Genomic DNA, 25973 nt, shown 5'->3' on the forward strand with positions numbered 1-25973 from the left:
ATGATATTTTTAGATTATTTTCAGTATTCTGAGAACTTCATAAAATAAAAGCATGAAACTGGGCAGTGAGGAACTAAATAAGAGAAATGACAAAGCTGTGGTAGCAGGTGTGTGGGGAAACTGAAGTGCCAGAATTGTGAAGAAGAAACTGAGACTTAATGCTCTGTCAAGGATAACATTGGAGAGTACCTAAAATGTGCAATGGCAGTCGGTGGAGGAGAATGGAAAACAGGAACGCTAGTAAGAACTGTAAAATAAAAACATCTGGCTTTTTTCCCCTCAGAACTCTTGACTATTAGGAACAGAAGGAGACTGTCAGACTGAAAAATCAGGCATGGCTTGTGGAAGAATAAAATAAAATATTTTTTAAAACAGATCAGGCAATACTGTTATAATTTTTAGCAGCAGTTTCAGCCCTGACCAAGACAGCCTTGGGCAGGGAGACTGAACTGCCTCCCTACTCTGGAGGATGTCCTTTTATCCCTCTGTCCTCCAGAAGGTTGATAAAATAATCTGCAAGAGGTGGTTTGAGTAGTTGTAAACTGTAGCATCCTGCAGGGAAGCTGCATATACTGCTGTCAGTGTGGCAAGGGATTGGCCATAGTCTGGCCTGAAAACACGTCACCTCTTCAAATATTTGGAGCATATCTGAATTTGAATTCCAAGAATTGCAACAAACATCAAGACTGCAAAGTCAAAGTGTGTTTACATTGTGCAGTGGAGCACAGTGCCAGAGCTGGCAGCAACTGAGCAGTTTCTGGAACAAGAGGTAGCAGGGCTGCACCTTGAGGCAAGGCATTTCAGGTCATGTGCAGCATCCAGTAGTGCAGCTTTACTGCTTCTGGCAGCTGAGCAGCTCCTGTGCTTGGTGCTAGCTCCTCAGTCCCTATGCTGCACCCACTGCTATGTACAGATGTTCGGAAGCACTGGAAATTAGAGAAAGCTAGTATGGAAGTTGCCTGTGACTTTTAATTTCCTAAATATATGTACTATGATACCATCTGTATTTAGGTGGTTACAGATGATCTATCCAGAGAGGCTCTCTGATGCTCTGAATCATGTGTTGACAAGTGCTAATACCATGCGTCATGTAGATATGTTGCAAGTACCATCATGCCAGCATCCGTGGTGTTACTAAGGTAGTTCTACATTACTTACATTGCTGTTGCTCTTGGAAAGGCAGTTTATGAGGAATATGCTAGTAAAGAGGCGTTTATTTGCATGCTGAATGCAATTTCTGTGTTTGTTTGGGGCAAATCTTTGAAATATATATCTTTGGCTAGTTTATTAATTCTATGGTTTGCCACCTGCAGCCTTGCAGGCTGTTGGGTTTCAGGTCTTGAATTTTGTTGCACAAAGGCTGTGGCATTCCTACCAACTGCACTTCACCTTTTGCCATGCCAGCTGCTCTGAACAGCCTCTCCTGAAGCTGTTTCAAGTGACTGGTTGCTACAGCACCAACTGTCTGCCTTGCAGCTGCAACAGGCCCTCCTGCCACAGCCCCTCAGCTTCTCCTTGCAGCTCATTTTGTAACTTCTGTACCTTGCTTGTCTAGCTGACCCCGTTTTTAAGCACTGCAGTTTTCATGGCTTAGTATCTTATCTCGACTGTTTACCTGCTCTCATTTCTGTATTCAAGAAAGTCTGAATGAAAGAGTTTAATACTTTCCCTAGTTTTCTTGGCAATACTGCATAGACCACCTGCCATCACAGCACAAATGGCTGAGCTGATGAATGAAGCTTATACAAAAGAAAAAGGCTATGCTTTCACTCATTTTCACAGAGGCTAGTCTAAAGCGAGAAGAATGAAATGTCTCTCCTGCAGAAAGCATAAATACGTGTTGATAACACGCTGTAAATTAAATATTGTATTTCTTTTAAAAACTGAGAGGACTCCAGTTTGGAGACTTGGAGCAAAATGAGCCAAGACATCTGCTCTGTTTTCTGCCCAGTGTGTACCTGAGCTGGGGCACATGTGGAATTCTGCTAAAATGAGATTATAAATTAATAGTCCTTCACACTTCATTGCTTGACTGAGCCAGAAGTTATTTTCTTCTGAGTTTTCAGTCCCAGGTGCAGCACTTTCTGACTACCAAATATAAATTTCTAAAAGGGAAGAAAGACCAGTGAATTGAAACTACAGCCACCTCTTCTCTGTGGTCTGAGTACAGCCGTGTAATAGAGAAAAGGAAAGCACATCAACTAACAGGGTGGAGGAAAAAGGTCCTGTCCAGACGTACGATGACAGTGAAAAATGGTTTGTGATTTGGGCAACAGCTTTCATTGCCGGTTCTGCTTCTGGCTTTGTGTACCAACATAAGCAGGTCATTTTGGTCTAAGTCTTAAAAAGGTGACTTGTTTCTTTGATTTTTGATATCCAACTTGAGATGCTGCGCAGCTGATATTCTATTGCTATCTAGGCTGGTCTAGAGTACTAACAAAGATAAATGTTTCTACTTTCACTAAAACTTATTGAGATTAAGCTGCTTGTTACAGACCTGGCTTCCCCTACAGCTGGGCCAGTGTATGCTTCTTTCTCAGAGGCTGATCCACTTCTGCTCTTCAAAGAGGCTTAATAGATATCTACTATTATTTAATACTAGTCTGTCACACTTGTTATCAGAAAGTGTCTGTGATTTACCTTGTTTTACATCCCTAAAAATGAGTGTAATGTTTCCAATATTAAAGAAACATTTCTGTAATTACACTATTAAACACCCCTGCCCCAAATGGCATTCCATAGACAGCTGAGTCGAAGACATTGTTTAGTGAGAAAGGCCACTGAAATAGGGGCTTTCTAGACATACCTAAAATATCATTCATTTAAAATTTTAAGGGATGCTGCAAGACAGGTAAGGCTGTTGCCTAAATATTGCATCTCTGAATTTTTCTTAATTGTGAACTACAAGCAGATGGTGGGCTGATGGGAGGCGAGTCACTCGTGATCTAAAAGCCATACTGCACAGGACTGAACCTAAGGTCATATAAATTGCTCTTCAGCTGAACATATTGTTAGCTTGAATGGCTTCTATATTGGATTTGGTTTTCATCCCACCTAGAACACTATTAATGTAATTCCACCTTGCATCTCCATGTCCAGTTTACAAAGACAATTTGAAAATGTCTTCTGTGTGGTTGCAGTCGTAGGAGAATGTGATGTACAGAAATAGTTTCTCCCTTGTGCAATTTTCCTTATGCATCATTTTCAATTTAAAACAATGCAAAAAACCCACATTCACTATTTACCTATGGAAAACTATCAAATGTTATTTGACTTAAATAGGGGACAGCATATTTTGCCAAGATAGACTATCACAAATATTTGGCAGTTCTCAAAAATATGGCAAAGCTTGGCTAGAAGATTGGATTTGATTTCCTTAGAACTAAGAAAAATGCCCAGTTAAAGATTCATAGTACTGGAGTGTGTCTGTCTGTTTGCGTGACTAGGCAGTTCTTTAGACATGGGGCTGAGATGGGGAAGGTGCTGTGATTAAACTGTGGTCTCAGGTTCAAATCCATGCTGTCTATGGTGGTGCGACAAGGCTTTTAATACTGTGATCTTTCCAGTCTTTTATTGTTAAGCTTTGGTAAAACACCTCAAAAATTATTTCAGAATACCAGTTTTACCTGGCTTTAGATTCAAGACAGCATGGTGAACAGTCTAGTTATAAGAGCAGAACTGAAATTCCTAGAACTTGGAACATAATATGCTCCTGAGCTATGAGGGGTTCTTTCCTCCTTCTCAAGTAACTGCTGTCTTTGCAAAAGTCTTGGTTGCTCTTGGCAGGATGGAAGAGAAACTGCTGTAACACAAGTGTCTGTTGCCCCCTTTCTGCTGCAGGAGTGTAATATTCTCTGATGCTGTAAAAGGAGGCAAGATGGTGTTGCTTTGCTGAGCAAATATTTCCTAGATCCTCCTAGGATCCAGGAGAATATCCAGGATTAATTCTAATCAGCAGGCAATGTCTGCCTCTGTAAATATTTGACGCCTGAGTAGACTTTTGTCATAGCCTTTCTATGTTAAACATGAGTAAGTAATATATAAAAATGTGATTTAAAGTCAAATCTAGATACTTTTTTTTTTTTTTCCTGAGGATATATACCTACCAAGAAAGTGTCCTGTAGTATGCTTCTGTGACGCTAGAGTGGTTATGTACTGGAAACCTCTTTTGGTCTCTTTTAGGTGTCATTTTTATTGGAAGGTCACTGTATGAAGAGGTAGCTTCTGAATTTGCAGCCCTGGCCTTTTTCTGTTTTGGGAATAACAGCGTTTTTAAAGCGGCATTAAGCTACATCAAAAACTGAGGATAGCAAGGATCTAAATCTACATATTTGGACATAAAACATGCAACCTGAGTCAGTGCTGGTATTTAAAGGATATATGGTAGTTAAAGATCCATTACGGTATATCACAAGTAGAGGGGAAAACCTTTCCTGCTTACTAAGTACTGGGATAGAAGTCAGCTACCACATTTGCTTTTTCAGCTTGGAGCTTTTTCTGGAGTGGGGAAAGTCTAAATACAGATTGTCACAAGATTTCTGTTTTGCTGCATCTTGCTTAAAGAGACAGCAAAAGCTTTGTCTTTATTATTTCTTAAGGAAACAGTCTATTTCTCATAAAATCTCATTGATTTTATTAGTATTTTTGCTAGGAATTGTCTTTGGTTAGGCAAAGTAATCCACTGAAATAAAAATATAGGTGCAAGAAATCTAAGTGGTTCAAAGTGAAACTGAAAATATCATGTTGTACACCCTACATTCATTACCTAAGAATAGATTTAATGATAATGCCTATGTAATCTCCTCCCTCCAAATAGGATTAGAAAATTCTCTGTGTGAAATTTGAATGCCATTGTAGTCTCTTAGAAGTTTACTGATTTATTTTTTGACTTCTCTTTTATTCTTAAACTATTGTATTAATGTTTATGCCTTCAGTTTTCCTGTCTTTTTAATGAGAAGTAAAAATGCAACAGAAAAAAATGGATTATGCATGTAAGTACTTGAGACAATGATTCTTGCTAGAGGCATGGACAATGAGTTAGATGCACTGAAGTGTCTGACTAAATTGTTGAGAGAAGATGGGTGCAAGTCTCTGTCAGGAGTAGACGAGAATTGATTTTGCCAGCGGAGGTCTGTTTGCCCTTTGAACCATCGCCCTCTTTTGTTGCCTGCGAGCCTGGGCTGGCCCCTGAGAGCACAGAGTCTGGCTGGCAGTTGCAGTGGTGACAGTATTGGCCACCGCTTGGCCAGTAATCTCCACAATATTCACATCTCCGATGCGTGTAATTGCCCTGGCCCTGTGACATCGCAGCCGGTGAAGGGGACTTTGGGAAGCAAGTTACAGCTTTCACCTGCAGATCAGCTGTATGTTTTTCCTTACTATTTTGAGTAAAGAACTCAGAATTCCTGATGCTTTTCCATTATAGCACCCCTGTGAGACAGGGAAATACTAGTATTTCCACACTCCAGGTGGGAAAGAAAGCAAGGAATGCTAAAATAATTTAGCTGAGTTTACTTCAGCAAAGCAAGGTTTCAAATCCACATTTATGAAAACCAGGTTTAGTGATTATTGGAAACCATCACTCCAAAAGATTTTTGCCTTACAAGCTCTCCTGACCCAGCTGCAAATGGGCTAAGAGGAGATCCAGGCCTTTGCATGTGGTGTATGGAGAACTTGTCCATGGATATAAATGGTGATGGCTGTGAAAAAACTGAAAAGTGAATTTTCCACATTAGGTTATTTACCTTCCTTAATGAAGAAATAAAAGAAAAAATGCAAGTGGAAGGGGGAGGGTGAAAAAGGAGGTTATGTGTAATGTTTCTTGTTCTTACAGTTTGAATTACGCAAGCGCATTGTAAGTGGAACATCTCAGCATTACAAGATACCTTCCTGGTATGTAACATCTCTTAAAACTGCGATTTATATAGCTCAGGAAAATACATCTTTTCTTGGAGGTGAGGATGAAAAATTTCAGTCTGGAGTTATTAAAAATTATGAGCAAATAAAATAAAGATGTTAGAAAGTAATCTATAAATCAATCTTAAAAAGGCTTCTTTGATTTATGAATAGCATTTTTTCTGCATATAGTATAAATTCCTGGCAAAATAAACTAGTAACATTTTCACAGCAGTGAAAATTGGTAGATATTTATTTCAAGAAAAGGAGATCAAATGCTGCCCACACCATAATTAAACAACACTTGTAATTATGTGTTCCTTATCACAGCTCACTTATTATCCAGGATCTCCCATAACTGTGTGTTGCTATATACAAAATGGTAAACTCAAGATTTGACACCTCATACATGACTTGCAGGTGAAGATTTCTCATTTGCATAGTAATCCGGCACAGCCAGAACAGGCTTCTGAATTTGCACATGTGATAGAAAGCACTAATTTTGTGATGAAAGATTCCAGTCCTGATTTTGGAAAACAGTCCCCAAAGCTCATGTGTTGAGAGAAAAATTTATACTGAGCTTGATTTGGGATGAATTCCTAATCACATTAGCTATAAAGAAGGCCTTTTAATTTCACGGTCCCTGGGAAAGTGAAACGAGTAAGCTGAAAGCACTGTGAAACAACTTCTGCGTGAACATCTGATACTGGAAGTCTTCAACTATCTACACTGAGGTGACGGAGCTGTAATTACATTTCTTTCTCAATGTGCTTCCGAATTATGAATTTTTATAACTGAGTTACAGCTTATATGCCGGTTTTGCTGAATACAGTTATGAATACCTATCTTATTTGCACTGCTTATTAAAATGTTAAGTAAAGATAGCAAGACTGCATGCTTAGAAAGCACTTAAGTTCCAGTATTCTGAAACATCTGTGGTATGAGGTTGCTTTTGGTATCTGCACTTTCTTAAAGAGTGCTCCCAAATGTAGTGTGATGGTTTATATAGTGTTCTTCCTGGCATAAATCTTAAAATGGAATAAACGAGCCCATGACTGTAGTCAGTGGGATGTTTGAAACTTCTCCGATGGGAAACATCTGGAACGTGCTGTTGTACTGCCATTCTTGAGAGTGAACTTGTTCAGTGTTTTGGGTGACCCCAGGCTTTCAGAGTGGGAAGGTATCAGCTGAGTCTGCTGTGTGGAGTGAAAAATACAATGGTGCTTCTGCAGGAGGAAGGGCTTTAGGCAAACCTCAAGATTTCAACATGATGTCAGGACTGTTGAAAACATGTAAACCTGTGAAAGCAATTTGTTGCACAACCCTGGCAGCCAGCTCCAGAGAGGGCTTGGGCTAGTGCCTCAGTGCTCTACTGTCCTGTGTTTGAAAGTAGCACCTCTTCTGTTACTGTTTTGGGAAGCGAGGAAGGAAATCAACCATTCATTTTTGCATTTCAGGAATAGGATAGGACACTAGCAGAGATTGCACCTTGAAAATTTCACTACTATATTCAGTAGTTGCTTGGAAGCAATCTGGGTAGACCTGTGGCTTTGAGTGTTGATGGGAACTAGTTTACATCAGGCTGTCATTAGGCTGTCAAAACTAATACTAATCGAATTAACTAGGAGACTTCATGGAAAGTGTAGTGCAAAAAGGTTTATTTCAGAGTATTGATATGATAAAGTCTTCCCAGATACAACAATTTTGTCTTTTTTGCTCCTGTAATCTTTTCCACCTTAGGGAAAGAACAGGTATAGTATTGATTAGAGGGAAAAGAGCCTTCCATTGAGTTAGTAGAGGTATTTGGTGCAGAAATCAGGGAAGCATACCCATGCATGGCTGCAGATTGCTCCTGGTACACCTGCGATATGATTTCCTAGCAGAATGTAGAATAACTGTACGTTTTAGTTCACAGTGCATTTATAGCCTTCTAGACTCAAAAATCTTTCTTATGCAGAAGAAGAACGTGAAGTGTTACACTAGTGAGAGCTAGAATGGGAAAGGCAAAGAGCTTTGGACAGTGGCATGTCGGGGGACCTAGCTTCTGTCTAATGAAGCCCCATGATGAAACTTTCATGACAGGCAGAGACCTGAAGCAGTGGCCATTGCCAGGAGAAACAAAGAATTTTGGTCTCACCTTGTCTGGTAATTACTATTTCTCTGTTTATCTGTCCTTAGTGTTTTGGGCCGTTGGGGATTACCTGCTGTATGAACAGGCTTGAACAGGCCTGTTCATGTGACTTTGGTGGATCACTGTAGACTTTTTCCAGTTAAAACATGCAAACTATTTGAGTGCTAGAAACTCAGGCAATTTTTGCAATGACAAGTAGTAAGATGGAAGAGCAAAAGATTTTAGAGTGAAAGCTGGTGCTAGGGATGTGACATGCACACTGTGCATTTCAGGACTTTTTATTACTTTGGACTTGACCTACTTTGCTTTTTTGTTTTATATTTGACAACAGAATTTATACTATAAAACTCCTTTGTTAGTCCAATATACAATTTGAGAATCCAAAGCTCGAATACCCACATCAGTAGAAGTACAACTCTAGGTCTCAGTTCAGTAGATTCTTGATTGCCACGATATTGTAGTAGATCAGATCTATGTATATCACAGAAAAAGAGGTCACACCCTTGGTTAACTTTATGTTCATGCTGTCTACATTTTCTCTCAAAATGATGTCCCATTAGACTTAACTGCTTTGCAAGAAAGTCCTTTGATATTTTCTTTACTTACCCAGTTAATTATTAAAACAAACCCAGAAGAATAGTAACTGATGCTCTTATCAAATTCCTATCAATAGGAATAGGATTTTAATGGGTAAAAATGTCTCAAAGTTCCTTCAGTTTTTTACCAATATAGTGGGATTCAGAAAAAAAAATTCTGTTTTTTAAATAGATATGATGTTTTCCCAGCTAGAGGAAAAAATAAGAAGCTACCTGGAATAATAACCATGAGGTGAAGTAGAACAACTTATTCCATATTAAACTGAACTCTTCTTGGTTTCATTGGCTTACAGAGAAAACTCCTCAATATTGTTTCTGTACAGTAATAGAAGAGAAAAAATATATTTAAATATTAAGGATATCCTTCTAAATTTACTTGATTTGTCACAGATTACACAAAGGCATTTCCTAACTGTTATGCCTGTATTCACTTATTCTGTATTCTATTTAAATTACTTTTAACATAGCACTTTGTTAATCTGATTACTTATGTTGATCCCTAGGCAGTAGGTGAACAAATTCTGAAAATTTGGCCTCATACTTTATACAAGCAAAGGGCTTTTGTATTCTAGAAGAAATTGAATTTTCACTTTTCCTAATATTAAGGTTGCTTCTGTCTCTTCTGAGGAAGAATATCACCCAGCAGCTGGTGCAGAAGAGACTTTCTTGTCAGCTGATCTGAACCACAGTTCTTGTAAATGTTCCAGGGTTCTAGCCCTGAGGAAGTTCCACCCCCATCAATTAATGCCCCTCACGTAAGCAGAAGGTTTCATTATCATTTTTCCTTACTTATTAATAGAGAAACTGTCAGACTATAACAGAGTATTAGTCATTTAATGGGGAAGCAGAAAATAATGAGAAACTTACAGTTGGTGCATTATTTTGAATCGACTCAGCTCATAATCTGATACATTCTGAAAAGAGAAAAATCAGGGATTGTATTTTAAATAAAGATCAGTTTAATCAAGACCAATTCATTAAGTGAATTGTATGACATTTTTAGTAGTGAACTAAGCAAAGACCTGAAAAATAAGTTCTAGTTTTGTAGCTACATGGTTGTCTCATCTTGGTTAATGCTTAACTTTTTATTACTGGCCTGTTGTAACATTTCTGGAAAGCTGGTAGCACACACATTACATTGCTAATCTGGAATTTAACCAGGCATGTGGCAGATTAAATTATGCTGGTTAACAAATAATTCAGAAAAGTGATAAGCAAGCCATTTTATATCATCTCTTTCCAGCTACACCACAGAATTTCTTTGAGGTTTTTTATTGAAATCAGCTGATTAGCATAACAATGGCTGAGTGGAAGATTACTTTATCAATGAGTGGGAGATGATTAACTCCTAGTTTGATCTGTTCTTGTGCTAGACTTCCGCATGACTCCTGAACCCATGAAAGAGGGAAGATAGAGGAAACAGAATTTTCAGTGTGACACCTTAGCACATACAGTGCCCACTCTAGTGCTGCAGAAACTAATTTAAGTACTGGAAACAGTTTAGCCAAATAATTTCAATAGTTTGTGTAGCTGCATGTACCTTTCACTTCAATGTGCCAAAGTCCATGCGCTGCACTAGAAGCAGCAGAAGTACTTCAATGTTTGAGCTAGTGCGCAGCTTGCAGCTGAACTTCTTAAATCAGAGGTTTAAACTACTCTAAATTAAACCTTTTTTTTTAAAAAAAATCTATGGATTTCCCTTTAGTGCAAAATTTCCAGTAAAATCTCTGGATTGTTCCCAGGCCAAGTGTGTGATTGCATCATTTAAGTCCAGAAACCTGCTAACATTAAAATGCCCCTTTTTTTCAGCATGGATTTCAACAGGGGATAGGTCAGGCTGAAAACATGTATGTTTAATAGATGCAATTCTAACCTTCCTTCTACTTTTATGTTAGGAAGAGGATATTAATTTGCTTGTTTCCTGAGACTTCCTAGGCACACCTGAATGGATGTGAAATCTCTGAAACTGTTACTTTCCAGTGACTTCAGTGATACCGAGTTCATTGTAGTATGATTGATGTTTGTTCAGCTCTCTCTGTTTTTCTGAATAACCCCCCAGTCATCAGTGCCGTTCCAAACTGTTTTGTGTTTTTTCTCACCATCTTATCAGCACAATAGTTGAGCTTGTATCAGGCATACAAAATGAGACACCAATAATAAGTGTATGAGACAAGGAGATCAAGCAGAGAACATGTGAGCTCTCAGAGAAAACATTTTTTCCTCAGTCTGTATTGAAATTCAAGTGAATCTCTGCATTTCTTTGATATATTTGTTGTGAAAATATGCCATATCAGGCACTGGAGAACTCCCTACATTTAATCCTTAGCCTGTAATTATAGTGTAACAAAAAGCAGCTGCATATCTACATATAGTGCATATGGTAATTAGCAGATGATCTAGCAGATCTAGAAATCACCAAATTCCTGAGGAAATTTAAAACTATATTGAGCTGTCTGATTGACATACAGGCCCATCTGGGCTTGTTCAGATTTCATCAGCTGTAATGATGACTCACCAAATTGCCTCATCAGATCAATGACCAGCAATATTAGGGCCATTTCCTCCCCTGTTATTGCACCTTCTAAATAAGAGGAAGAAGCTGCTGTGCTTTTTGTTGTAAGGGTTTCATTCTTGCTCATTCTCTTTTCTTTGCAAAACAGTACAGTTCAACTTTTACTTGTGTGCGTTAAGATTGTTGAGGTATAATTGCTTGGTGATTGCAACCAAATAGCATGTGTAATTCTCTGCCCTTCTAAGCTGATGTTTACTGGAATGTGCTGCTTAAGCAGCTTTTTCCACATAGACAAGTGCTGTATGCATGGTCAGATCCAGCGCTTTTTTGACTAGCACTTAATCTTGGTTGAGTAGGAAGCTACAGATGTAAGCACTTCTTATAGTGGTGAATGTTTTATATAGAGAGTTTTAACTTGATTCCCCCTCCCCTCCAAGATAGTCTTCAATAAGGGGATTAAGCTTTGAGCCTCGCTACAGTTTGAGATTAGCATCTATGGGTCCAGCTGAAAGCTATCTTTTCTTATTTTGTATGTTTATTTTTTTGCAGTGCATTGTACCATTGATTGCAACTAAGAGCTGCTGCTGCATTTTAGTGACAAAATTCTGATCTTAGAAAGAGTATAAAAATATCTTGCAAACTCAATGTTTTTGTAATTACATGGTAGCTTCTATAAGAAGATGACTAATTCTTCCAGGTTTTAATTATCCATTGCTTCTGTTGCTTATGATATACATTGTTAGTGATTCATATTGGCATGACTAGAATATATCGCAAATGAGTGTGTGATAAAAAAGTTTAAATAGTTTCTTTCATAGTAGTATCTGAGTTGGCAAATGTACAATGAGGAACCAAAGGGACAGGCTGGGGTGTTTGGGTTTTTTATATTTACAGTTTCATGTTAGAAAGCAATTAGAAAGCATATAAAAAATGTTCTTTTCAAACCCACTATTGATTTCTTCTTTTCTACTGGCTGCTTCATTCACCTGGCATCAGCCTCCTCAGAAGCTCACTTAGCTCAGTAGCTAAGAGTAACCAAAACTCTTAGCTTGCAGATCAAGCCAGCCAGCTTTGTTCTGCAGATAACATCGTGGAAGGGGAGAAATGCTGCAGTGATGCAAACGTTTGAGATGTGTCTCTTGCTCCTTTACTTGCAAAAGCATATCTTGGATCTGAGCCTATCCTGCTGTAGTTGCTCGCCAGCATGGTGCTGACAAAGAGGAAACCTTACATCAAAAGCAAAGAGAAACTAAAGTCCTGTGCAGTCTGGAGCTGCAGACCTGTGAGTAGGTTTTATGTGTTTTTGTCTGGAAAAGTTTACACCAATTCATACATGTGGACCGTGTAGTACACACAGAGTAAACTGGCATATCTGAGGTGCTCTGGTTCTCTGTCTCACAATGGCCGACAAGTGGCTTACATGCCTTGGCTGGGTGGGATTTATGGCATTTTGCAGACTTGGGGACATGCAGTGGATGACTGGTAAGTGGGTATGGGGTAGTTAGTATGCAAACGGAGTCCTGGTTTGAGGAAACTAAGTAAGGTAAGAAGGTGAAGGGAATGGAGTTATAGATAGAACGTTGTAACACTGTGTGGCATATATGGCACCTTCACCTACCCCAAATTTAGCACTTTTCTGAGGAAGGCTTCTAAGTCATAAACATGCCTGTCAGAAGTAGAAGTCACAGGACCTGACGCGCTTGAGTCCCCACATGTGCTCTGGAGTTTTTTTGCCATGTTTTCACAGTTCTCGCTGAGGTTGTGCTAAGGGGTATTTTTAATAGAGTTATTGTCTCAAATTTTTTTTTAACGTCTTTGAAGAAGGTTGTTACAGTTGATTGTATGATACAGTCTTTTCAACTATATTTTGAGGTTCACGGAAGCACGTCTCTCTTACCTTCCGTACTTCTCAGTTCCTTCTTGTAGGTAAGCACCTATATAAGATGGTTATGGCTGCAGGTGCAAATAATACCTATACAATCCAGGAGAGCCATGAAGGATCAGTAGGAATTTGGAAAGGCCAAATTTTGAAGTGAATGAGGATGAGGGGATTCCTTTGACTTTATGATAAACAAACATACTGTCTATATATAAACAAATGTATATCTATATATAGACTCCAAACAAACTATTGCTAGACAAGCTGTCAATATCTGGGCAGTAAAGCTGCATGAGACTTAACAGTCTTGACATTACCTTGCAGTAATGCTGAGTTACATTCTGTAACGTTGCCAGTTCTGAGTGGGGGCCAGTTTGGAGAGGTTTGCTGTGGAATTAGGTGTTTTGGTTGTGGTTTTTTTTTTTTTTTGTGTGTATATATATATCTGAATATAATATTGTATAATGATTTTGAAATCCACCTAATTTTTTTCAGTTTTGGGGAGGGGAGTAAAAAACCAGGTTTGCTTGATGTGAAGTAATTCCATGTTGTTATGTCAAAGTAGATGCCTAATATATTATAAAAGCTCTGTATTCAGTATGACCAACTTTATGTTAAGACCTGTTCATGGTATCTGGTATTGACAAAAAGACTTGCAAGAAGCCAGCATTAGCAGTAATCTACAGCTACATTTTTCTCTTCTGAGACATAGAAATTTGGAGTGTGAATAGAAATGATCTACATTTAGCAGCCAATATGAGTGTAAATCTGAAAAATCATAGCATTGTAATAAACAATGTTAATGATATCCCCTATTAACTGGCATAGTAGACTGTCTGTAGTTAGTTAGAGAAGATATGGCATTTCTTAGTAAAAATGTCCTCATGGAATATAAAAATATCTTTGTGGAATAAGATTTCAGTGCTGGCCTCTAGAAATACAACCTGAGCTATAGACTTTTGCCAGTGATATTTGGCAAAAATTTTCCGTTTGTCAGACTGAGTAAATAATGGAATAAATGCATAGTGGAAAAAATTTTACGTCTTTTTTTCTTAGGTAAAGGAGAACTGTGTCTTATTGAGGGGAAAAAAAAAAAAAAGGCAGAAGAGAAGAAGGTAAATAAAATGTGGAATCCTTGAAATCAAGGGTCAGTCCAGAAAGAATGGCATAATAAGGAACTATGTTTCTATTGTGAATGCAGAATTGCTATTTTAAGACATTTATCCATTTTAAAGTGTATAAACCTGACATCTAGTGGTAGCAAGATGTGTGTGAAGTAGCTTTATAGTGAGACCAGTTTGCATGGCAGATGAACAGGTTGTAACCATATTACATATTAAAATTGCAATTCCTTGTACTTCAGCCTAATTCTGATCCTGTTTCTTTGTGTTACAGAGCCTTTCAAATTAAATACTACTCCTTTCAGTAATATCTCACTTATATAATACAAGGTGGTGGTGTCTGTTCATCTTTATGAATGCTTGGACTTCTGGTAGAGAAGTGTCATCCTGATGAACAGTTTCCTTAGAGGAAAAGGTTGAAAGGGGCATTATGAGTAAAATACTCCCATTCAAAAAGCTGAGGATAAGGTTAAAGAATCTCAGCAGAAGATTGAGAAATCGTTTGGCAGCTACCAGTTTTAGACCTGTTATGAATAAACAGAAGTCAAGCTTCGGAGCTGTGATGCTTATCTCAGGTGTGGCATTACTCACAAGTGTGAGCTTCTTTGGGAGTGGAGGCAGTACTTTATGTGCAAAACTGAAATTTTGCATTAATTCAGGCAAGACATGTGAGGTCCAAATCAATATAGCATTTAGGCATGAGCTTAAGGCATTCCCAATGAAGGCAACAGAGTATGTTTATTTGCTGGGGTCTGTGCTTAACTGTTTTTGCTGAGTTATGGTTGATATTCTCATTTCTCATTCATAATTTTATTCAAACAACACTTTAACAAATATTTGTCTTCTATTTTCCTCAACATTTTGTCTAGCTTGTTTGGATTTTAGAATCTGAAGAAAAAAACCTTGCTAAAACTGTTTGATGCCTACCCCAGTGAGGTTCCAATTTAGCTTTGCCTCCAGTGTTAGTATATAAATAATGGATAAATTACTAATAAAGAAAGGAAAAGGAGCAAAGTTATGCAAAAATGAAATATTAATTGTTTTTAAAATCACTTAAAAATCAGAGGTGCTTAGGGGTGCTATATCTATAGTCAAAGGATGCAATTTAAAATGAACATGGAAAAATGTAAATGCACCGTTCATTTTATTACCTGGAAGATAAATTTGAAAAAGATCAGTGGCAGAAGGCTAGGTGAAGACAGAGACAAATATGAAGGAAGAAGGAAAGGAAATGTGCTTCAGTGAAAGTATAATTAGCAGTTGGCAAAAATAAGGAAAAATTTTTTTCAGGGTTGGCAGTTTGTGGCAAGAATCGTCAAACTATATCGGTCAATTTTTGGTTGTGAATGTTTATTTTAGTGTCTTCTCAGTTCATAATAACTGTTGCAAATATCTCTGAGGTAACAAATGTAGGTAGCATAATTCTAGTGAAACATAGCTCTGTGCAGTTTCAAGGCTGAGGTGAATCATGCTATGCTGCCTCTATCATTCTATCTCTGTTACTTTCAAAACACGGTGAATCATATTTGTTGAACACAAATGTTGATATTCTGCAATGAAACTAAAGTCACAGTTATATAAGTGGTATAAGAGATGTCTGCTGTCATTTTGGATAGGTGAGCCTACTGCTTTAATGTGAATGCAGAGATGAACAGCAATCCTGTTTGTTGTAGAGCTGCTCTGTAAGGACGAGATTAGTTGCTAACAGTTGTGCCAGCCAAAGCTGGGCTATGTGGTTTCATCTATACTGAAGCTGGTAATCCAGTGCAGGTGCTTAACAGTTCTAATATACTTCTGACCTTTCAGGTCTGAGTGTGGGAGCAGTTGCAATGACATAGGGCCAATTGCTATGTGCAGAGTCACTCTGCCTTTGTTTGCACTCCTGGAGCTTCTCCTTACTGTTTGGACACGGATGCTTGTAGTGAAAACATAAGGATAAGTCATACTAGCAGTGTGAGAATGGTTGATATACATGATATCTCTAAGACCACAGCAGCCATCTCTGCATTTGCCTTGTGTAAGACCTCACATAGTACAAATGAAGCTGTGTTGGTAGCAGTGTTAGTAGCAAAGGAATACATTCAGGAAATGCTTGGTGTAAATAGGACTGTTGCGGATGGGTTTCTTGGTCTGCTGTGGATTTTTCAGCCTTCAGAAAGTGCTGCTGATATTTTGTCCGTAGGCATGGTTTTAGTTAAACAAAACTGTTCATCTAATGTTGTGTTACTAAGAGCTGTGTTCAACATGTTATGGGGGTTTGAGATCCAGATGTCTATCATGCTGGAAGAAACAGTTGAGTGTTTTAGGTTTTTTAGGACAATCAGAATTACTTCAGCACCATCAGTAGAAATCTGTTTGTAGTATTGCTGCTCTATCATTTCATATAATTCAAAATGAGTTTTGTCTTTGGTTTTTTTTTTTTTTTTTAAACAAATGACTTGATTAGGTTTAATATGCATTGAACTACTGTACGGTTTTGCCAGAACTCCAAAACTGATGAGTTTGTACTGCATACCCTGCCACATTTATTTAACTGTTGAGATATTAGAAACTTGTTTTTTCTTTGAGAGAAAGGTGTTTTGCTGCAGTAGCAGCTCAGTTAATCCTGGTGGTTTGTATTGCTTCAAGGAAACTGCTTTTGCAATAGTACCTGAAGTGTACACATTTAAGGTTAACCCATTTTGCTTTGAAGAACTCCAAGGAAAGATTCATCTAGCTGATCCTTTGCTCTTTTATAAGCTATGAGTGGATTTATCTATGATTTATTTGTTTATGACCTGGGTTTCCAGCCCATTTTATACCCCAGGAGCTGCTTTCTCACACTTGGCTATCCAAGACTTGAATTTGTTGTATTCAATCTCAGATGCTGAATGAACAGTCTGCTCCTTCAAAGCCAGCTTCAGAAATAACCTGGGTCCAAGACAGTAAAGTTTGATCTGCAACATAAATCTGTCTTTTTAGTGCATGCAATGGGAAGTTCATGTTATCTTTCCTAGAACATGGGTGTCCCCATTAGTCTTAGGCTGACTGAGAGAGAGATGCGAGGTTTCCAAGGTTCTTTTAAAAATTATACAATCTTCCTCACTGGCAGTGTAATGCTCTGTGGGCTGAACTCTATATTTGCATGTCACTGTTGAGATGACACTTACTGGAACTCAGAAAATAAAACCACTTCCCATATCTCTGTAGTAATGCACTGATATATGCTTAAACCAATTAGAATGGGGTTTAGTGTTTGAAAAGGGAAGCAAGTCACCACATACAGGAATAACAACTGTGACCACTAGAAATCTAGCCTCAGCAAAACCCAGGAGGAGGGCCTGCTGCTGATGTGGGCTGCGAGATTACAGTCTCATTTCTTATTTTGAGAAAAGAGAGTTCAGAAGAGCCAGCTTAGTCTTGTAGCAGAAAAAATTATCTTTAAAAATGCAGATTGTTTTGCAGGACTCTTAACTTCATCAATGATTAAGACTATATAAAAAAATGTGATGAAGTTGAATCAATTTATTTTTATGTTTAAAGTAAAAGGCCTAAATGAGGCATGTCAGTGCTACGGCTTCAGTGGTTCCAAAGCATTTTTATTTTACTTCTATGGGAAACTTGCTACTATTCATTCTGATTCAGAACAAAGGGAGATACTGAAGCATCAGAAGCTCCATTTTTGGCCACATCTACAAATGAGTGGCCTAGAGAATATTGCTAGTCTGTAGTCAAGATACCAGTGACCTGAGATCTCCAAGAAATAGGACATGCTGCAGAAATATCCTCAGCGTGGAGCCCTGCTGGAAGCAGAGAATGCACTATGCTGTTGACCAGTTTTGGACCCAGTTTAATAATGACATCTAACAGGATTTACACTATCAGCTTCTTTTAATAATCTTGCCCTTTAACAAGGCTCAATCACATCTGAGGCCACCTGCTGCTTGCACCTGCCTGAATCCTCTTCCAATAACTGCATGCAGGTGATTTTGTTGAAAGCTAACTCAGAAATTTAGAATGTTCTGATTGTTTTGTGCAAGCTATATTTTGTATATGTGAAGCTGACAAATTCAGGTTGTAATCAGAAAAGCGCGGAGTTCGCCATTCTTTGAGCGAGGACACCCTGGAACAATTAGGCCTTGAAAAGGCAGTTATAAGGATACTGTGATACTCTTTAAGTGAGCAGGCCTTTCCACCATGGCTAGCCTAACAGGCTGTCTCTGAGGTGAGAGTATGGGGGCTCTTCCAGGATCCTACCTCCCCTGCACCAAGTCTCTTGCCCCCAGATAACCTGAGCTCTTTCCAAGGGGTTGTTTGATAAAATGCAGCTAGCATGGAGCCCTCCTGGTGCTCGCTCGCTGGCGCCAGCAAGGTGTCACCAGGCTGGGCTGGGGGAAGCGGTGTGAGGCCCCTGAACGCCCCAGTGGCTGTAGCTGCCAGAAGGGCCAGTCCTGCTCCCTCCCTTCTCCCTCTGCTCCTGGCTTGGAGGAATGTCTCCATCCCTGTGTTGACTTTAGTGCTTCTCAGACTCTTTTGTGAGTTGAACCAGCTGTAAATTAACCAAGGCAATTCCCTTGAACCAAGGGGAGCTTCTGGCTAGAAAGAGGGGGTTTGGCGGGAGAAAATTGCTGGTGAGGAGACCCACCCCCATCCCAGGCTGCAGCTTCTTCAGTGCCTGGGTTTCTGTGAAATCTCACACTGAAGCTGGCTTTTTTCACAGCTGCTTTAACCCTCCTGAAGAGGTCTGTTCTGTGGTTACTGTGCTTCCTCCACCTCCTCTGTTCTGTCACCAGCAGTTGCACAGTAAGCTGCATTAGTGAAGTTGTCTGACTGAAAAATAACTACACGCAAAAAAAGTTTTCATTGGGATAAAGTCTGGATGTACTGCCTTTGTGGCCAAGTGAGAGCCAGTGATGGCGAAAGTGTGTGTAGAATGCGAACATGTGGCAAAGGTGGAAGGGGGAGCATTGCCCCTTTACCCAGGTATGAAACTGTCCCTTCAGATGATCTAATTTGCTTACTGAGGGAACAGAGGGAAGCAAGAGCTAAAATGGTGGTGAATATTGAATATTGACTTAGTAGGAAGAGTACTGTCTTGGAGTAGCAGGGGCTGTCTTGGTGGAAGATGCTCTGTGCACTGCATTGAAAAACAAAATTTCTCTCTATTGTCTGGGTATAAAGAATTTCCATCCTGCTCTCATAAGGGAGGCTGAAAATGACAACAAGAAATAGCACAGCAGGAATCGATTCTCAGGTCATTGGTAAGTGAGACTGGCAAGGACCCTTGTTACTTGGGCAAAATTAAGTCCAAATCCTACTTAAATGCTGCTATACAGGCCAAATAGTTGGATACAGAGCCTCCACAGGTGTCTCGGGCTGTTGGGAGTAATGGGATCAATCTTGGAGCATCCCAGGAAGTGGGGGAATTTGGGCCTTCAGCTCTCCCCTGCTGGCTAAGGGCCTGGGAACTGTGCAGAAGTGCTCCCTGCTGACACTGCCTGCAGAAGCAGCTGCCTTGCTCTTCCCTGCATCTGGACAAAAACAGTAATTATAGCAAGAAGTGCTGGGAAATAGCTGAGCCTGAAAAGGCTGTACAGAAGAGGTATGAGAATAATCTCAACTCTCAGAACAAACACTATGGCAGAAGCAGTCGGGAATCTTAAAACTGTAACAGCAGTCTTAAAAGCAAAACCTATACATGAGAGTATTCTTGAAAGACTAAGAAAGATCATATGCAGAATCGTAAGTATATTACATTTCATCAAGTTAACTAGAAGTAGCTAATCTTAAATGATAATAAATGCCCTTGCTGAATCAGAAACCAAATGTGACTTTGTACATGCCTGGCAGCTCCAAACAATGTGTTGGCTGATCACTTTCTGTTTGGAAATAAATCACATCATACGCTCCTTGCACATTTATGTTGAACTAACAATTTTATATGCCCACCCAGAAATCTGCTGAGCTACTTAACTTTGAAAGTACCCCCTGGATAGTGGGATAGATTTGCTGTACCTTCTTTGATACTGGTTTATATCCTTGAAGCAGTGCTTTAGTTCCACTGTTTAACCATATGGTATAGACAGTCTTTAATTCATAGTCGTAAAAATGTTGTGTATGTATATCTGTAGGCATCTTGAAAATGAACAGTTGATTTGCTTGAATCATGTTACCTCAGCCACAGTAAGCAACATTGCTAATAGTGGGTAATCACTGAGTTCATCAGCAAGATCATGACTGCTGCATTTCAATGGCTGAGGTAACTGGATGTTGTGAGAGACTTTAGGGTGCTGGCAGGTCGTTGTGAGTAGGAGAAGGAACATCATACACAGTTGTGGTAACATAGGTAAACAGCAGTATTATCAAGATTGAATACAATGAAGATCCCTTACTATAAAGCATACATGCTGCATCCAAATTGTAAGAATTCAGCCTTGGTACCTGTTTTGTGTTAAAGAGACCAGCTGCCAGTACTGCATGCAGCATACTGGCTCAAACAGAAGAAGCTATTTCTGGCACTGCAGAAAGGCACATGTAGATGCCTTTGTTCAAAGCATGAACCTCATCTGTGTTGGGTCACGTCATGGTGACTTCTAAGAACTCTAAGATGGGGTGGAAAGCATGTATAGCATGGAGTGGTGACCTCACTCCTGCTCGGTGACACTGTGCAGAGTGCTGCTTAGTAGTTTCTGGCCAGGGCAGACCCAGATTGTGAGAGCTGCCTCTGGAAGGGACAAAGCCAAAGACTAGTACAGTATTAATCAGTGCTTGCAAGTGACAAAGTGCTTTAGAAATTGTCTTGGTAAGCACTTGGCTACAAAGGGGTTAAGAATTAAACATCTGCTTTATTTTTCCCAATTTGGAAATTTGAAAGCCTGGAAATATAACACTTCCTCCCACATAGCCCAACATTCCCTGCCTTTCTGGGTTGCCACTAGATTTGTTAGTGTGCTTAAATGGTTTAATTAAAATCTTTTCTGGTCCAATGCAATAAACAATGACTTCTGTCAGTGCAACATGTATGATGCTAATGATGCTTCTGGATGATAGATTGCTGTGGGGACAGCTACAAAAGTAAAGAGTAACTTGAGAGGTTTGATTTCCTTGTACTTTAGCTATCATGAGCTGAACAGATAATGCCATTAGAAAGAAGCAAAGGAAAAGGTGCTTTGAAAGTTTCTCATCTCAGCTCTTTTATGGAAATTTAGGTGTAATGACCCTTTGTCAAGTGATATATACCTATCTAGTACATGTCAAACTATTAGTTTCATTTCAGTAGGAAAAAGGAGATTTAGTTTTGGATACAGGACTCATACTAGGTTAAATAAAGTTGCCAGTATTCATGTGCATATATATTTCTCTGCAGAATATTGGTACATAAATACTGTGTCATTTATGTTTTTTCTACTTCTGTATTGCTGCTTGGTCTTTATACAGAAGCATTTATTTATTTGGATTTCATGCTGGATCTGATCCTGGGGCACCCAGTGTGTACCTGATTCCCTTCCCTCTCAGCACTATGAATCTTCAAAAACGTAAATATCAGTGTTTTCTCTTCAACTCTTGACATCAGCCAATGAAGTCCACATCTACATCTGAAGTTCTCAAAGCTTCTAAGTGTTCAGACTGTATAATCCTGCTCTTTCTATGTTCTACAGTGATTTTATAGCATTAGATACTGTTCAGGAATGGATATGAAACATACTTTGGCTCTTTCTTGAAGTAACCAGTTATTTTTTAACAAGGCAATTAAAAAGAGGGTTATGAAAATGATGCCAAATGCCATTTAAATTACTATTTCACTATATAGAAGCATATGTGAATGTCTTTTAGAAAAAAAAATTACCAATTTTTTAAAATTTAAATTACAGTAGCTAGCAAGTGTGGTTCCTGCAGTGAAAGAAATAGGATATATATATAAAATGTCTAAATATCTGTTTCAAGACTTTACAAGTCAATCACCCAACAATGACAACTACAAGAAATCCCAAATTTCCATTGACATACACATACTGTTTCCTTTCCTGGAGTTAATGAAGGATTAACATTTGAATTTCAGTCTGGTACCATGTGACCATTTTAGAGCAGTATATCTTTAAATCTATCAGCAAGCTTGTGCAGAGCTTAGACTGGGAGGAGAAAGAAGCAGCATGTTTTCTTTGAGAAAAGTTGAGCTTTGAAAGCTACTGAAAGTATTGGAATGTTAAAAGGCAAACCAGCTGAGATACATTAATGGGCAAAGAGCAAGAGAAGAGGTCAAAACTGTACATGAAAATGTCCTTTCACATCCTAGTGATTTCTGAAGTTTCACATGGCTTAAAAATAAACTCATTCCAGGGATACAATACATATGTTTGCAATCAGTTCTAATATTAGTCTGTCATTATAATGGTATCTGAAAGCCAGTGATATTTATGCTAGCACAAAAGAGTCTAATACAATAACTTTAAATTAGTCTCCCAACCCCAGTTGCCTTGTGCATGGGATTAGTTTCTTTTTAGGAAAAATGCACTGTTGGTTGACTACTTCTCTCCCTTTCTCACCCTCCAACCATTGACTAATACTGAAATTTAACTTACAGTGAGTATTTCCATTTTTGCTTACATGTCATTGAAAATTAATAATTTGACTAAAGAATCAAGGTTTTAAACCAATCTATAGTGCAGAGTGACTCTCATGTACTATTGTCTACATCCAGAAGCAAACTAGAAATTGAATGAACATTGAGTACCAATATAAAAATTATATGCTGATCTCTAAATGATTTAATGGATTTGTGAAAGTCAAGAGGTAATAATGGACAAAGATCATACAATATATAACAGCTATCCTTATGAATAGGCACATACACTTGTAAAAGAGGAAAAGAAAACAAAAAAAAATTTGAATTTTGATATGGGTCAATTAAATATCAAATGTTGACAAATTTTACACGCATACTAGAAGTTAATCCACCACTGTATTAAAAGATTTGTTATGAGTTCCATATCAATGTGAATTTGTTTTTTTTTAAGTGACCAGAGGCAAAATAAAATAACTTTATTAGATAAAATCAGCCAATTCTTATTACATAGATTTCCTTCATATTTTAATAAATATTGTAAGTAATCTTTTCCAGCATGGGTTTCCACATTCAGTTTAGTGATTAAAGCTACTACCAATGATCATATCACTTCAATTATACAACTACTTGTAGCTATTTCTGGTGCAAATAAAATGTAACCCCCCAGCTCCTTAATAAATTAAGATGACCACAGAATGGGTGGTAATGTTAAATCTATATTTTATCTTCACTTAGTTTTCTCAGTGTTGGAGGGGTGGGAAGAACAGATTTTAAAATTCAGCTGTGCAGAGTTAAACAAAATCAGTTTAGAAATTTCTCCTTATAAATTAATGAAATAACCCATACGGGTTGGCGCCTCATATATAAAGCTAAACAGGGTTATTGTATTTCTAGTCCAGAAAAATAAAGCCTTAAGTAATAAAAGTCCATTTTCTTTTCCTTTAGTACTTCTCTAACTCTACTGCTTTTAACGTGACTGTAGCTACCCAGCCATGTAATATACCTGCACAGCATGACCAGAAGCCTTCTGAAGTACTTTAAAGTAGTATTTGTTTTTCCTCATTTTCTTGTATGGCATCACCTGCCAAGTAAAAGACACTGGTGTTTCCTATTCCAACATGTTTGTAAAATGAATACTACTTCCCACTATTATCTGTGTGTGAGAGAGTGAATCTGCAGCTCATTCAGATGTGTGTGTGAGCATGCACACATTCAGATGATGGAGGTTGGGGTAGTTGTTGACCTTCTGACTGATGGCCATGCTTATAGAGTGTCTGTGGATCTGGGTACAGTTTAGCATGATAGAAATGGCTTTATTTCGCTTTAACCAATTAAAATTCATGACTATGGGTTACTTCAAACTGAAGCTCAACAAAGGCAACATCATATTCAAGAACTTCTTGGCCTTGGAACCACATTTCATGTTATGTTGTGGAAATCCAGCTGTTGTCTGCAAATGTCAGATGATACCCATTTTATCTGTGCTGCTCAAATTGATATTTTTGCTGTTTAGTTCTAATGTAGTGGTTTGTGTTATGATGAAAAACATAGGTGAACATAAAAAACCAATAATTTATGACCTAATTGTTGAGTTGCTCAGTTTCTCATTTTCCTGAATTTGTTCATGGGCACAATCACAAGAATCCTTCAAGACCCAACAGAAAGTATAGTGCTACACTGTAAAGTTCGAGAATACTTAATTGGACAGGGAAAAGGAAGAAACAATAACACCATAAATAATGCATTATACAGTTCTAGAAAAGGTTGAAATTTTGTTGGTAGAGAACTTTTTGTTGGGAAAGTGTGTGACCAAATATAACTCCAGGCTTTGGGGATGATGCCCTCATTCTTACACATTTTGTTTGCCTTTCTTCCTATTGCCTCTTTAAAATCCAGTGTTGTATTTGTACAGATGCATTTCAGATACTCTGAACCACCCAAATCAAAAGCATTCAGGTAAGAGGTTGAGTATTTGAGGGTGTTGGTTTTTGTGTTTGTTTTTTTCTTCCAGTGAAGAGTCTCCTTCACTTACAACATGAGGCTGCTGCACAGACATTTCTGAAATCTGCTTTTTATGTACTAGAGGACCCAGACAATCGAATACACAAATGAAGTGTATTTTTCCCTTCACAGGAAACTAGGAATTCAGGGCAAATGTCAACATTTCCCTTGTGTACATCTGAACAAGTAAAATAAGTTCTTAGCTATAAATATCAAACTTAGGTTTATAATCCAGTGTTTATATTGATTATTTTTTTTACAAAAAAAAAGTTGTACAACCTGTATAGTTATTTGTTTCTGTCTTATCCTACAACCAGATGGCTAAGCACCCTGCCTATCTGTATTAAGCTTATCAGATGTTGTTTTAGTATACTGAGACTTCTAAGTAAGTTTAATGGAAAATCAAGTTTTTACTCTTTCAGGGTCATACTATGATAAATCAACCCTGGTCATTTGTAAGGTTTTACTAGCTCTCAGTCTTGTGCTTTTCATTGACTATGTTGCAATGGATGCAGAAAACACCTCTTAAAAATGTAGATTGCATTCAAGTAGCAAGGGGCAAACCAGTAGAATAGCTAAGCAAAAAAGTGCAGCTACACAAGAAAAGTAGAGGAAATAAAAAGAAAAGCTCAGAAACAAAAGCATTTTACAGCAGGTCTCAATAACAATAAACAATTTAAAATATCTTCCATGGGAATTTTGTGCCTATTTGTTTACTAATGTACACTCAAATACTCCAGGTAATAGCTACAGGAAACCAAGTACCCTACAAGTAGAAGCTATGTCTCTGCATTTGCCACACTAATGTGAATTTTGAATAGATTTCACCCTTCAGTATTCCAGAGGCCTAAAATACATGAAATGATTGAAATTCTTACTCTTCTAAGCACTGGTTTTGTGGGACCTCTGGGAATTCTGAATTCTTTCCAGCACTCCTCTTTCTGAGCGTTAATGTGTGATGTGGTTTTCCAGCAATGCAACCCAAACTTCAAGCCAGATTCCCTAATGCTGAAGTCTGTGCTTATGCACAGAATTGGCACTGGGAAAACTCACTAATGAAAAATCTCTGCAATTGCATTTTTATGGTGTATTTTGGTGTGTGGTTGTTTTTTTTTCTTTTTAATGTGGGCAAATTCCATCAGTTTTTAGATATGGAAAGACTGATAAATATTACATAGCATCCTCTGCACCACTCTAAGAATGGCTGCAAGCTTTCAGTGCTCTTAACAGTATGTTGATAACTGATAGGTTGTGCAAGCCATCTGCTGATCATTTTGAATTAAACACAATATTACA

At 38.3% G+C, this 25973-nt stretch overlaps 1 protein-coding gene across 4 annotated transcripts in view; it reads right to left on the minus strand.

The window, feature by feature from the left end:
* The window catches only part of BLNK (B cell linker), a 100720-nt gene that overhangs the window by 60008 nt on the left and 14739 nt on the right, over nucleotides 1–25973 (minus strand). For 3 of the 4 annotated variants that reach the window (XM_080400972.1, XM_080400973.1, XM_080400971.1), the window contains exon 3: nucleotides 9490–9536. In XM_080400972.1, the coding sequence (XP_080257098.1) occupies nucleotides 9490–9536 (47 nt within the window). Of the gene's footprint in view, nucleotides 1–8835; nucleotides 8938–9489; nucleotides 9537–25973 lie in introns of all 4 variants that reach the window. The other variant, XM_080400977.1, reaches the window with a different exon arrangement.

The sequence above is a fragment of the Falco punctatus genome (assembly GCF_963210335.1).
Source record: "Falco punctatus genome assembly, chromosome: 9".
NCBI lineage: Eukaryota > Metazoa > Chordata > Aves > Falconiformes > Falconidae > Falco > Falco punctatus.